The sequence below is a fragment of the Thunnus maccoyii genome, chromosome 1 (assembly GCF_910596095.1).
Source record: "Thunnus maccoyii chromosome 1, fThuMac1.1, whole genome shotgun sequence".
Lineage (NCBI taxonomy): Eukaryota > Metazoa > Chordata > Actinopteri > Scombriformes > Scombridae > Thunnus > Thunnus maccoyii.
Window position 1 is genome coordinate 28,031,466 of NC_056533.1, and position 12,922 is coordinate 28,044,387.

Sequence of the window (12,922 nt, forward strand, 5' to 3'; positions counted from 1 at the left end):
AATCTACCTGATAAAAACTAGCAGTGGAAACAACTTCAAATCCATGGCACAAGGTATACACTGGCACCTCTACTACTGTTAATATGCCTTATCTGCCGTGACAGCCGACAGAAGGAAATTATTTTTATGCTTGTCGCACCATAATGCTTTCTGCTGGCTTCTTTCTTTTCATATTCCTCATTCCACAGATTGTGCAAATCACCCAAACTTTTGCCTCTTCAATAGTTATGTTTTATTTGTTTGAAGCAAGTCAGAAACACTGGACTTTCTCTTCTAATGGTTGAAAATTCATGTATATGTCTGTGTCAGAGCACAGAGACTTCACATAGCAACTGGTTGAGATTTTTTCAGTGACAGATGAATGTCGCGTGTAGCTGCGTCTTTGTTTAGTTGGTGAAATATTGTTTTGAAAATATAGACAGCAAAGAAAGCTTCAACCATCATATGAATAGCTGACAATTTTTTGAGAAATCTCACTTCTCTCACACTATTATCAGACTGGCAACTTTGACCTCATATAACACAAATTTCACAGTCTTGCAACAAGTATTAAGACTGTTTACTTAAATAACAGTAAAAACACCCTATTATTACAAGTAAAAGCCCTGCATTCAAAATATTACAGTAGTTAAGCAAAGAAGTAAAGAAATGCTTGTAGCAAAATGTTCTGCAGAATTACTCCTGACACAGTGTTATATTATATTACTGGATAATTGTTACTAATGCATTCATGTGTCAGCAGAATTTTAATGTTGTATGTAATTGAAGTGGAGCGAATCACTAACAGCTACTCATTGAAAATCTCCCTCCACTCAAAAATGTGTTTTTCTTCTTGTTCCTACAGTCGGACATTTGAGCTTCACTGTGTAGAATGATGTATGTGCAGAGTTTGACACTAGAAGGATGTTTTCACATTTATCTGCTGAAAGTAGAAAGTTTCTCTGAGCTCACTGAAAAGCCAATTTAAAAGGGGCAGGTCAACGAGCATGATTTGTGACATCGCAGCTAGTTTTGAAGCCAATACTGGTCCAATATTCAATGTGCACAAGTGTGATGTGAAAACTTGAAGCCTCCAGAGCACAAACACTGAGAATGGACTTTACAGTGAAGTAGGAGACATCTTGTGTTCAGCAGTTAAACTTCTGAAATGCAATATATTTACATATTCATAGATTCTGGCATTTTTAATGAGGGAGACGGTGGGGAGATACCATTTTAAGGATTTTAGTGTGTGTAGTAGTGTAGTGTATATCAGACACACATTATTGTTCCAACTAGAGTATGTTTGTATGTCTTAATGTCTGGATGGGACCCTTAAATATATTTTTAAAGTGAATCTTACTGCAAATTGTCTTAATGTCTTGCCTCTTACATTTCCTTCTCTTTTAATTTAATTTAATAAATGTATTTTTTCTCCCTTTTTTCTCCTTTTCTTGTATGAGAAATATTTATCTGTTCATACAAAGTAAAGCTGTCAAATAGATTAATGTAGTGGTCTAAAAAGTACAACATTGCTCCCTGATAATGTAGTGAAGTATAAAGTAGTTTAAAATGGAAATATCCAAGTATATGCAGATATAATACATTATAAGCTGGTTATAAGTCACTATAAGTGGTAATTGTTTACTTTAAGTAAAGTGAAATTTTTTTATTTAAATCTATGCAAGAACAACTCAAAACATTGTGAAAAATTAATTTATTTGTTTGACAGGTCATAACAGACAGACTCCAATTTGACACAACTTTTTGTTGATGAACAACTGAATGATGGACATTTACATTTCACTAATGTAAAGTTTCCCCAAATAACTCACTCTGAAGACTCAATTGACTCAAATTATAGATAATAACTGAAACAATTTCTACCTTACCTGTAGCTGTATATTTTACTTTTATGTAAACGTTTGGTCAACAAAAGTGACTCCTTAAAGAAAAACTTAAGTGATAAGTGATTATAATGCATTATAAAATGATTATAATGTATTACAACTATGCGAATTATAGTACATTATGATCCTTGCAAAAAAAAGCAATGTCAGTGAGTGACCAGCAATTATGTATTATGATAATTGACCTTATAGGTCATTATAAAATTCTTTATGTGTTATGATTATTGTTATAAAGCATTATGAATATTTATGAGTACTTATAACTACAGTTATACAGTGCTATAAAGTGCTATTATAACGCATTCTCAGTGTGTTTATAGTGCATTATAGACATGGGCGTCATAGAAAAGTGTTGCCGAGTTTGTTTTCTAAGCCACAAGGTGGCACTGCTTGACTAAATTTGTTATTTTCTGGAAGCATCAAAGTTAGTGTGAGATAGTGTGAGATCTGATAAAAGTATATTTTCTTCTCGAGGACCGTGTGACAGGGGTAAAAAAACGTGGATGACGCACGTGCCCATGGATGTAGAAGCACCTGAAAGAAGCGTTTTTAAACCCCTCCCACTGGGTCATTGTAAATCACCTGACCTTCTGTGTCAACAGCAGTCAACAACACAGAAACCACCGTTCCTGTTTAGCACACAAGAGTGAAATCAACGGTGAGTAGCCTTTAAACATACTGACAGTGACCTTGTGTTAATAATTCTGTTTATTTTCAGCTGGCAGTGTCTCAAACGGTCATCAGCTAACGTTTAACGCCACTGTTTACCGTAAAAACCAACGTCAGCGTACAGATAGCAAGCTAACCAGCTATGAGCTAAACAGCCAGTCGCTGTAGCAAACAGCTTTTTGCCGAATCGTCGGAAAACAACGACTCTGCTACCATATCTCAACAACAACCGCTAGCTAGTGAGGAAGCTAACATTTAACGACAGCTAGCTTGCTAATTTTGAACACGCAAAACGGCGTGTCATCCTTGTAAGCTAAAAAGCTAGCGTAGTTATTTTTTTTTAGTTAACATAACGTTGTTTCTCGTAAAATGTGCAACTCAGTCGCATATCTGTGTCAAATCAACTGTCAGCTTTAATGCTACCTTCGAGTAGGACCCATTAACGGAAATAACGCTAAGGTTAATGTTAATTCTTACCATTTTAAACGTTATACAACGTTATGGTATCCAAGTTAACGTTGGTTGCAATATTTGGTGAAGATGATATAGTTTATAAATTAACAATCGACGCAGATATGCTAATATTGTCTTAAATCGGAAACAGAAGTGTAACTTTGTGATATTGATGCATGGACATTTGCTCAGACTGTTAGCTTACAGGTACTGTGGTCTAGCTACACACAGCTAACAGTATTGCAGTCTGTTAATCAAAAAGCGCTGCAATAAATACTACTTGCTAATAACATTTAAGTTCAGGGTAGTCAGGTAGTTCCAGGTAGTCAGGTATTTTTATGCTGTTCCCTTTCTCTCCCCTTAAATACATAAGCAAATAGTAAATGATGTCAGACCTTTAGCCCATAGGGTTAATTTTTTTAAAAGCTCAAGTTCTTTTATTTACTTTCAGCCAGATTCACTGTCTGATATTTTAAGCTGCTTCAGATGCAGCCTTTGGGGCCTGTCATAATCCCAAACTCCCTGACAGACACTAGCAGTGGAAATGTCATTTGCTCAGGCATGTTACAGGTACTGAGGTCACGGCAACCAGATTTTTAGGTACACCCAGATAACAATATTGCAGTCTAATAAACACTGGGCTCAGTAATAAATCCTGCTTTCATGTGTTGAATCAACTCAATGATCATTTTAGAGACAAAAGCTAGTCTGTGGCGCAGACTTTGAACAGTATAACTTCCGTGAAGATAATGCTTTGTTGCAGGGTGATTATTAAACTGTATTATCTGGCTGCTGAGTGCATATCCCAGGAGACATGACACCCACAACAGCAAATTATATTATTGTTTTAACAACAGCAACACCTCACTAAAACATTTTCAGCCATGTTGTTGAACATCTGTACTGTATTTGATACTTGAATGTCTGTTTCACTGAGCCATTTTGTTGTCCAAAATTGAAGCATTTGTGTTTTCATGGTTGATGGCTAAAAGGTTGGCGTGATGTGTTGTGGGTTTAAAAGCTTTTGTTATCTGGCCTTATTTACTGCTGTTCATTCCAGTCTGACAGGCTGCTAGCTTGCAGAGCTATCTTTGACCACTGGTGCTGTAGCTTGAGCTAATGGCCATGGATCCATATCACAACCAGGGAGTAAATCATACCATCCTCATTTCAAAAACACTCAACTTGCAGCTGATACATCAATTAGCACTTAAACTTACTTGGAAAAAACGGGGGGGGGGGGGGGGGGGGGGGGGGGGGAAGGACTTGACTCTGCACTTTGTGTTGGATTTATAAATATGTATCATAATTATGAATCATCTAAGTGTAGCTTTTAACTAACTGTAACTGTTGTGGAGCACCTTGCTTGCTAAGAAGCTCAGAGTGCTGCTGTTTGCTCCTCAGAAGTGTCATATTCATGTGACTGAGTTCATGATCCCAAAGATAGGCACTACGACTTTGATACCAAGTCCAGAAAGCAGCGTGGTGGCAAGTTTTAGTGTTTACAGACACACTGTCACGTGTGCTCCATCAGCAAATCTGACGTGCTACCACACCACCCTGCCAGGCCTTGTTGCTTAACAGACTGAGAGGTTGCAAAATCTGTACTGCAAGGTGTAAACTTCATGCCCTGCCTCGTCACTGGGTGGGGACTACAAGATGCATTTATGAGCATGCTGATAACGGTGGTGCAATAATATTTTTTGAATATCTCGCGTTCATATCACAACAGATGGACTCCAGGTCTCGCAGACTTCCCTTTTGTCTGTCCAGCTCGAGGTCGTCCTACACACCCAGTCCAACAGTCTCCTCCTCGTCACTGGCCTCCAGCAGTAGGTTGTACAGTAGGGAGCCGGTGTTGAGCAATGACCGCTTCCCGAGGGCATCATCAGCTTTCAAAACAGACCTGGACCAACAGGTAGGCTGACTGCACAGCCTGCAGGCTTATAGCACAGACATGGCTAAAGGATATGCATTTCTGCTTTATACTTAGAGCACAACCTCCTCTGTGAATTTGCTTACAGTGTGTATAATCCAAAGTGCATCTACCACTCCCTTTGTTTACCGTATCAAAAAGGGTGCTTACAGTTTCACATTAGATTAATTTTACATTTTTGGATTTTTTTTTTTGTTTAGGGTGACTATCAACTGGAATAATGTTGGTTTATGTTAAATAAAATAGCCAATTTTTCCAAGTCAAACCCAACAAGAGCGACATCAGCAACTACATTTATTAGGCTGGAATCCATGTTATCCAATATGTCTCTGTGTTTTTATTCCCCTTGAGTCTTTAGCCATCTGCCTTTCTAGAGTATGCCAGGGAAAGGGCTTTCAAGTAAGCTCTTTTCTCACAGGCTCCCTCAGGTGCAGTAGCTAACTACGTGTATCAGTGGTGCACTCTGGAGGTCTTTTTATAGGTCAGCCTGGATTCCTTGGCACACATCCGGTGTATTTCAGTCCTGCTGCTCGTCAAGGCCTGTCTCAAAAGATAGTGTTACCATAGACTGTATATAAAGATGGATGACATGACAGCTCCCCAAAGTGAAGCCAGAATATCTCAATCGCCCCCTGGTGGCTGGTTGCAGTATAGGTCATAAACCCCGCCCCTTCTATGTCAGCAGCTGGGACATGGGCCAAACTGAAAAAAAAAATTCAGAGTACATGTCAAATAAATTTTTCTCAAAGATGATTTCTGTCATTTTAGGTAGTTCTTATCTCAGTGATGTATGTTCACGTGCTCATGAGTTTGTTTTTAATGAATTATTTATTTGATGTTATAAAAAGGGGGTATGACATCATGATTGACAGCTGCCCTCAAACCAGATGCAGCACACGAGCCAAGTGACTGCAGCAGTTTCTCATGGAAGACGCTCATGTACATTTTCATTTGTGATTCACTACCAGCTGTAGCTGCTAGCTACCGACTGGTTTTGGCTGGTTTAACTCAGTTGAGGCGCCTGGGTTCAGGTTGTCCTTCAAATTAAGGCAGTGTGGCCCGCGGGCCATCATCTCGCCCTCCCAACTCTACTGCGCAGACTCTTGTTGCAAATGACGTCACACAAGCAAGATGGCAGTTCCCATAAACGCGATATTTTGGCTTTCCTTTGCATAGCGATAGGAAGTGGAGACATGTCATCCATCTTTATATTCAGTCTATGAGTATTACTGTTGGTCTGGGGGCCTGTTTGGTTGTTCCTCTTCTTTCTAGAAGACTCCAGGCTATGTGCAAGCACAACAAACCACCAATCATGCATTATTTTTATGTAGTAAAAAATTACTAAGACGAGTACTAATTTAAGATATAATCTCAAAGTGGTATCAGTTTCTGTTCCGCTGTTTAGAAAAACAAATAAATTGGTGTGTGCAGAAACTACAGAAGCTACTACTACTGTCATTCTACAGTTACAGACCAGTAAAGGTAGCCTGTGGAGTTTTCTCCTAAAATAAACACATTATATAAAGCAAGAGATGAGGGCTTGCTATTGATTATTTCTGTCATATGTTTCAATAGTTGTTGTTGTTGTTTTTTTTTCAATCAAAAGTTTGAAAAATGCCCATTATAATATTTGAAGTGCTTGTTTTATGTAACCAATGGTCCACAACACAAAAGATATTCAGTTCACTATTTTATGTGAAAGCAAAGCATCAAATCATCCTGTTTGAGAAACAGGAACCAGGAAACATTTTGCTTGAAAAATAACTGAAACAGTTGATTACCAAAGTAGTTCATGTTTAATTTTCTGTTGATTGACTAATCTACTAATTTTTTTCATCTCTACTGTAGATACTATACAAACAAAATGGGTTCCCACCCATAAAAACATTTCTCCATAGCGACCCCTGTGGTCAAGCTCTACAGGATACCTTATAGTTTACTAAAAGATGGTCAAAGTAAACAAGTGTTTGTATTTTGCCTTTTTAAAAACTGTCTGGGGTAAAAGTTTTTCCACGGTTGAGTACTAACTAAAGCCCTGTGCTCCTTTTTTTTGAAGAATTCTCGTCTCCTGAGCTCGTCTAGAGACTACAGCAGCTCTGACAGTCGCTCCAGCAGCTGGAGGTTGCCCTCCTCTCTGACATCCTCCACCAGATCTTATGACCGCCCGTGGGCTGAATCCTCCCTCAGCAGCAGGAGCAAACTGGTACTGAAGCTGCTCTGTGTCACATGTTAATAGCAGACAAAACACAGCCTGGTCAAATGTATTTTCTAACATACATTATAGGATAAAGGTTAGAGGACTATTTCTGACTGATGTCATTGAAATATATATACATTTTTTTAATGTCTGCCTTCATTTTCTCAGACTGATTCTGAGGGCAGGTTTGGGATGCGCACAGGTCTGTTGAGCGCCACTGATGACGGCGAATCTAAAAGGGCCAAACTGTCATACACAAACAGAGGACTGTACTCAAGAACGGCCGGCAACTCAGTTACAGGATCCACCTATTCCAGTAATGGGCTCAGCAGTGGCAGAGGTACATAACGCCAGTCACCAAAAAAAACCTTCTGTTTCATGTTGCCCAAAATACACTGCAGTAAAAATATATTAGTATTATCGTAAACTTAAAAAACCCATAAAGAAACAGTTAAAGGAAGTAAAAGAAAAGCTTAAACCAACAGTCAGATTGATATGAGATTTGGCAGCTTTTGGAGCACTGATGTCACCATAATAAATGTCTTTACTATGCTGGGTAGCAAGGTGTTGCTTAATTTGTGTTCATTTTACTCCAGATGTTAAACGTGCTTGAACTTGTGGCAGGTTAAGTACCTAACATATATGTCTTGACCCATTAGAATATAGTGATGGTAGTAAAAGGGGAAAAAACAAATTTTCTCTACCAGTGTTGGGAATATTTGGAAATGTCTACCATCTCCTCTTAACAGGCACAGATGAAAAACAAAGTGACACATTTGATTCATCGTGGAGCTCGTGCCGTTTACTCTCACGGTCATCATCTTCCTCCTCAAAGCCACTGTCCTCCAGGAGAGAGCTAGAGACAAAGAACGAGCCCACGAGTCTCTCAGGTTTGGGAGAAAGAAGGATCAGGACTCCTGGATTGACTTCCTCATTGTGTAGGCACATTTTGTGATGTAAACACACACTGTACACAACTCGTTTAAATATATTGCTTCACATAGATCAGTTTTATGCAAACTGTTCTTCTCTTCCATGATTTCAGATCAGACAGACCGGGTCACGTCCACATATGCACAGGGAGCTCGGCCTAAAGAGACTGCCTACTCACCCTCCTCCTCCTCCTCCTCCTCCTCTTCCTCCTCCTCCGCTAGAGAAAACTCCCTAAGTCGCCACCTCTCATCCTCCACCTCCTACCGGTCTTCTCCTCTGACACGTGACTTCAGCACCAGAACCACAACCCGTTTCTTGAACAGCCCATCCAGCCTCCACTCATCTCAGGAACAAACAAGAAACCATGAACGCACCTCAAACACTTCCTCCTCTTACTCCTCCCACACCCCCTGGTACACCACTCCCGCAGCCAGACCAGAAGCCACACTCCCTCCGAGGCCGACCCCTGAAGCTGGAGAACCAGAGGGCCGTCGTTCCACCCGACGCCTTTTGTCCCGTCTCTTTTCACGGCGCTCCAGCCAAGATTCTTCTAGTGGATCTTCAAGCGTTCGCTCCCTTGATGATGACACTCCATCAACCGGTGGAGAGTCTGTTGACAGTGACGAAGGAGCCAGGATGTCTAGTGTCGAGCCAGACACTGGAGGCTCAGAGGCAACCTCATCTAGCCTCAGGCATCGCAGAGCGGACCTCGCCCCTATACAGGAAAACAACAATGATGGCTATCGTGGTAGCCTGGCCCGTGCCAGAATGGCATCGCAGAGGGAGCCTGGCATAAGCAGTAATACTAACACCAGTAGTGGAGGAAGTGGTAGCAGCAGCTCTTCCTGGCTTTCTTCCTCCCTCCGGGGCCGCTGCCCTCCCCTCCTTGCTCGCCTCAGAAGACATGCCAGGGACGAGAGCGCACACTCAGCTGCAGGCTTGGAAGAAGGCTACAGCCGTCCACAGCACTTACTGAGAAGGTGGGATAACCTTGAGCATAAAGAATCACAGGAAGATGATGACGAGGAGGAGGAGGAGGAGGAAGAAGAGGAAGAAGAAGAAGAAGAAGAAGGAGCAGTTGGTTTAGAGGCCTTTGGTGCAGGTCGTCCCTGCAGACTCGAGGATGACTCATTACCTGAACTGGAAGAAGCCTCGGTTGAATTTTCGCCACGCCGCAGAGTCGGCGTATTTGAAAACATTTCAGTTTCTATGGGTCCATTGGGTGGAGCGGAGGGTCATCGGGATGGGCAGAAGGATAAACCCGTCTCCAGTAGGGATCAAGAGAAGCTTCGCAAGATTAAGGAGAGGTAATGGATTTTTGTCTTCCACACAAAATAGATATTTATTACTTCTTGTCCTTTTTGAAAACTGCTAAATATTAAAGGCATTTTGGCAGTTCATTTGCCAGTCAAAATGATAAAGGTGTAAGTTGTCTGGCAGATACCACAAAACTAACAAATATTCAAGAAATGGTCACACATGTACACACCCATACAGTCCTGAGAGGATGTCATCTCAGTCAAAACAAGTGAAAATACCTGTGTGGGTGAATCATCAGTGTTTAGGGGCTTTATTAACTTTCTCTTGACAAGTATCAATAATCTGTCAGATATTATCTTACAATGTAAGCAGCTCACCTGCTTACATTTCTGGCAAATGTAATGCAATCTACTTGCACTGGACTTGTGGTGGTAAGTTAGTTAATATATAGTTGCTATGAATTGACCTCTTCAGTTTCAGATAATAACTAACCCTCTCGAACAGATAAACACCTCCAAGACCTTCGGTATATTAGTACTGAACACACAGAGATTATATTGATCTTATTTTCTTTTCCGTCTTAGAAAGAAACCTGGCAAAAATGTTCAGTATTTTACTTATAAAAACTGTACTTGTTTTTAAGAAAGTAAGTTTTCATATATGCAACAGGAGATATAAAATAGTTACAGTATCAAAATCACAGCAAGATTGAACTTTCACCCCTCTTGTAGACTGTTGCTGGAAGATTCTGATGAAGAAGAAGGAGATTTGTGCAGAATCTGTCAGATGGGGGAGGAATCAGCATCCAACCCCCTGATTCAGCCGTGCCGCTGTACAGGCAGTCTGCAGTACGTCCACCAGGAGTGCATTAAGAGATGGCTTTGCTCTAAAATTGGCTCTGGTATGTACACACCCTGATTTGGCTGTGGCTTTCACCAAAAGCATGTCTTGTCAGGAAGGTCAATGTGTTTTTTGTTTTTTTTCTCCTCATGCTTTTTTTTTCCTTTCAGGCACAAACCTGGAGGCCATCACAACTTGTGAACTCTGCAAGGAGAAGCTGCGCTTGAACATAGATAACTTTGACATTCAGGAGTTATACAGGACACACGTACAGGTGAGTCACTCTTTCACAATTTCCTGAAATCCTCTACCTAACACACCTAATTAGAGGCAACACTGAGCGCTGCGACTGATTTTATTTTGTTCATGGTGATTTTTAAATCAAATGACTAATTAATGGACTATATATAAAGAATCTAGACACCATTTCATCAAATGTTTGAATAAAACATTATACCCTGGAGAGGAGTTTAATGAATTTAATAGATTAAAGGCATGTCATAGTACCAGGTTACAGTGACTTATTTACAGACAATTACGGTGACAAATTACAGGGAAAAGAGGAATAAATAAGTGGAGAAACATAACAAAGCACAAGCACAAGGGGCCACAGAGTAATTTAATAGGAATGAAAATGTGAATAATACGCTGTGGCCTTTGCTGTCACTAGATCTCTACCTAAATGAACACTGATGTGTTAGATATTGCTCTCTATCACCATCATCACAACAGGGTTACAGACTTGTACAGTAGAATGTAGGTCAAGAAACATCGAGGCCGCTCTGGAGGCTTTTGTTGGACCAACACTTTACTACGGTGCTTTATGTTGGATTGTTTTGTGTCATCTATACTGCATGAGCTGGTCAGTGTGCTGAAAAGTCTCTTCTCACTTTACAGTCAGAATATGATGAGTTCATCAGCAGCGGCCTCTATCTGGTTGTGCTGTTGCATTTCTGTGAGCAGAGGTTCTCTGATGTCCTGGGGGCAGTTGATGCAGCTGGGGTGAGGACACACACACACACACACACACACACACACACACATACATACACACATACATACACACACTCGTGTTTCCATCACTTCAGAGGACATTACATTGATTTACATTAATTTCCTGGAGATTTATCCTGACCTTAACATAACCATTAACTAAACTGAACTTTAAACCAAGTCTTCACCTTAAAATGAATGCATTTCATTAAAGGGACTTGCTTTTTGTTCCCATAAGGGAGATGAGTCTCCACAACATGAGAGGAATATCTGGACATCCCCCCTCCTCACACACACAAACACACACACACGCACAAAGACAAAAACTATAGTTGATCATATTACATTAATCTTTCTCAACAATGGCTGTAAAATCAATTTGTATTGTCATTATCAATGCATATTTGTCAAAGGTGGTCTTGATAACAGAGCTGGTGTTAGATTACATTATAGTGTACAGTATTGGTGTCCTTATTTAATTTTTTTTTACTTTATTAACCATGGCCACTTAAGTGAATATTAATTTACCCAATTTCATAAAAAGTGTTTTACTTTACTCCTGATTGTGTTGGTTGTAAATGTTGAAATGTAAATTTTAAATCTTAAAAAGAAACTATTCTTCCCTCTCACACTCAGTTATTCAACCTGGTGCGAATTCTTCATGAACACATGGACAATCTCGAAAGTACGTTGCAGTCCTTCTCTCCTATGCTTTGTTTGTTTGTTTGTTTTTTGAAGGGCAGCCCTGATTCGCTGCAAGAAAAGCTTTCATCTTTTTTCCATTTTTAACATTATTTGGCTACAGAATTTGACTTCCTGTCTCTTAATTGCAGTTCCTCATGGGGAAAGCGATGAGGAGGCACATGACAGCAGACCGTCTATTGAGTTTTCTGACCTGGACGACGATCTTGAAGAGGAGTACTAATTGCATATGAGGGTAATAAGTGGGTCAGAGGAATCGGGAGGTTGCAGGGCTACACCATGCCATATGGTAGCTCAGCCAGTTTTCGCACATGCTTTGACATCGTCATGTTCATCTGAAATGCAGCGGCAGTGGAAAACGCCAGGTGCGCAGAACATGTCTCGCCTTTGTTGCAGGTGGCTTTTGCAGATATGCAAACTTGAACTGAATGAGTGCATAAAATATTTTGGTTGACACCACTGTATTTCTGTTTCTATGAGAGTGCACTTTATTCAGTTATAATTAAATAAAAATGCAAGTCAACCGTTATACCACAAGTGCTTTAATGTTTAAATGATAAGGCAGAAGGTGAAACGGAATAGAGGAACAACAGTGACAAGTTGTGATGGAAAGATGGATGTTTTGGGGAGAAAATATAAGTGGCAATTTATTCCCTTTGTCGTCTGTTTTCCTCTGACTTTTCCTCCTCAGAATATGTTTAAAGAAAATGAGAACTTTGACAAATTTTCTTCATCTTTGTTTCAGTGTTGCAGTTTGAAATGCGTTCTGTATGTACAAATCTAGTTTAATGCTTTTAATTTTGGGAATAAAGATTGAATGCAAAATGACTTTTTGTGTCGGTCTAATTTCATTTACTAGTTATCTATCAATGTTGCAGGCAGGATATACTTTAGTTTGGAGGGAGGGGCTTTTTGTTTGTGTGTTTCTAACAGATGTTTCCTGACTTTCTGACCGGACTCGCTGATGTCAGATGGTTGAGTGTTTGCTCCACCGGTGCTTTCACCGCCGTTAAGGGAACACCTCAAAATGTGTTCAGTAATTTTACAGCA

General features: G+C 40.1%; 1 protein-coding gene across 2 annotated transcripts; it reads left to right on the forward strand.

Moving 5' to 3' along the window:
- Window positions 1–2,323: 2,323 nt before the first annotated feature.
- marchf7 (membrane-associated ring finger (C3HC4) 7) lies at window positions 2,324–12,700 on the forward strand. Of its 2 annotated transcripts, none has more exons than XM_042416887.1 (11): window positions 2,324–2,547; window positions 4,744–4,929; window positions 7,004–7,150; window positions 7,313–7,484; window positions 7,894–8,082; window positions 8,190–9,384; window positions 10,069–10,238; window positions 10,348–10,451; window positions 11,075–11,179; window positions 11,807–11,855; window positions 12,004–12,700. In XM_042416887.1, exons 2-11 carry the CDS (start codon window positions 4,744–4,746, stop codon window positions 12,093–12,095), a joined length of 2,409 nt encoding a protein of 802 aa, XP_042272821.1. In that variant the 5' UTR covers window positions 2,324–2,547; the 3' UTR covers window positions 12,096–12,700. The 2 variants fall into 2 exon arrangements, with proteins under 2 accessions (XP_042272821.1, XP_042272830.1); XM_042416896.1 differs by lacking the exon at window positions 2,324–2,547 and adding an exon at window positions 2,702–2,866.
- The last annotated feature ends 222 nt before the right edge of the window (window positions 12,701–12,922 follow it).

Excerpts from the sequence above, each read along its gene's own strand:
- marchf7 (XM_042416887.1), top strand. The coding sequence starts at position 4,744 with ATGGACTCCAGGTCTCGCAGACTTCCCTTTTGTCTGTCCAGCTCGAGG. Across the intron at positions 7,151-7,312 it reads TCAGCAGCAGGAGCAAACTG|ACTGATTCTGAGGGCAGGTT; the intron begins GTACTGAAGCTG and ends TCATTTTCTCAG. Across the intron at positions 10,452-11,074 it reads TATACAGGACACACGTACAG|TCAGAATATGATGAGTTCAT; the intron begins GTGAGTCACTCT and ends CTCACTTTACAG.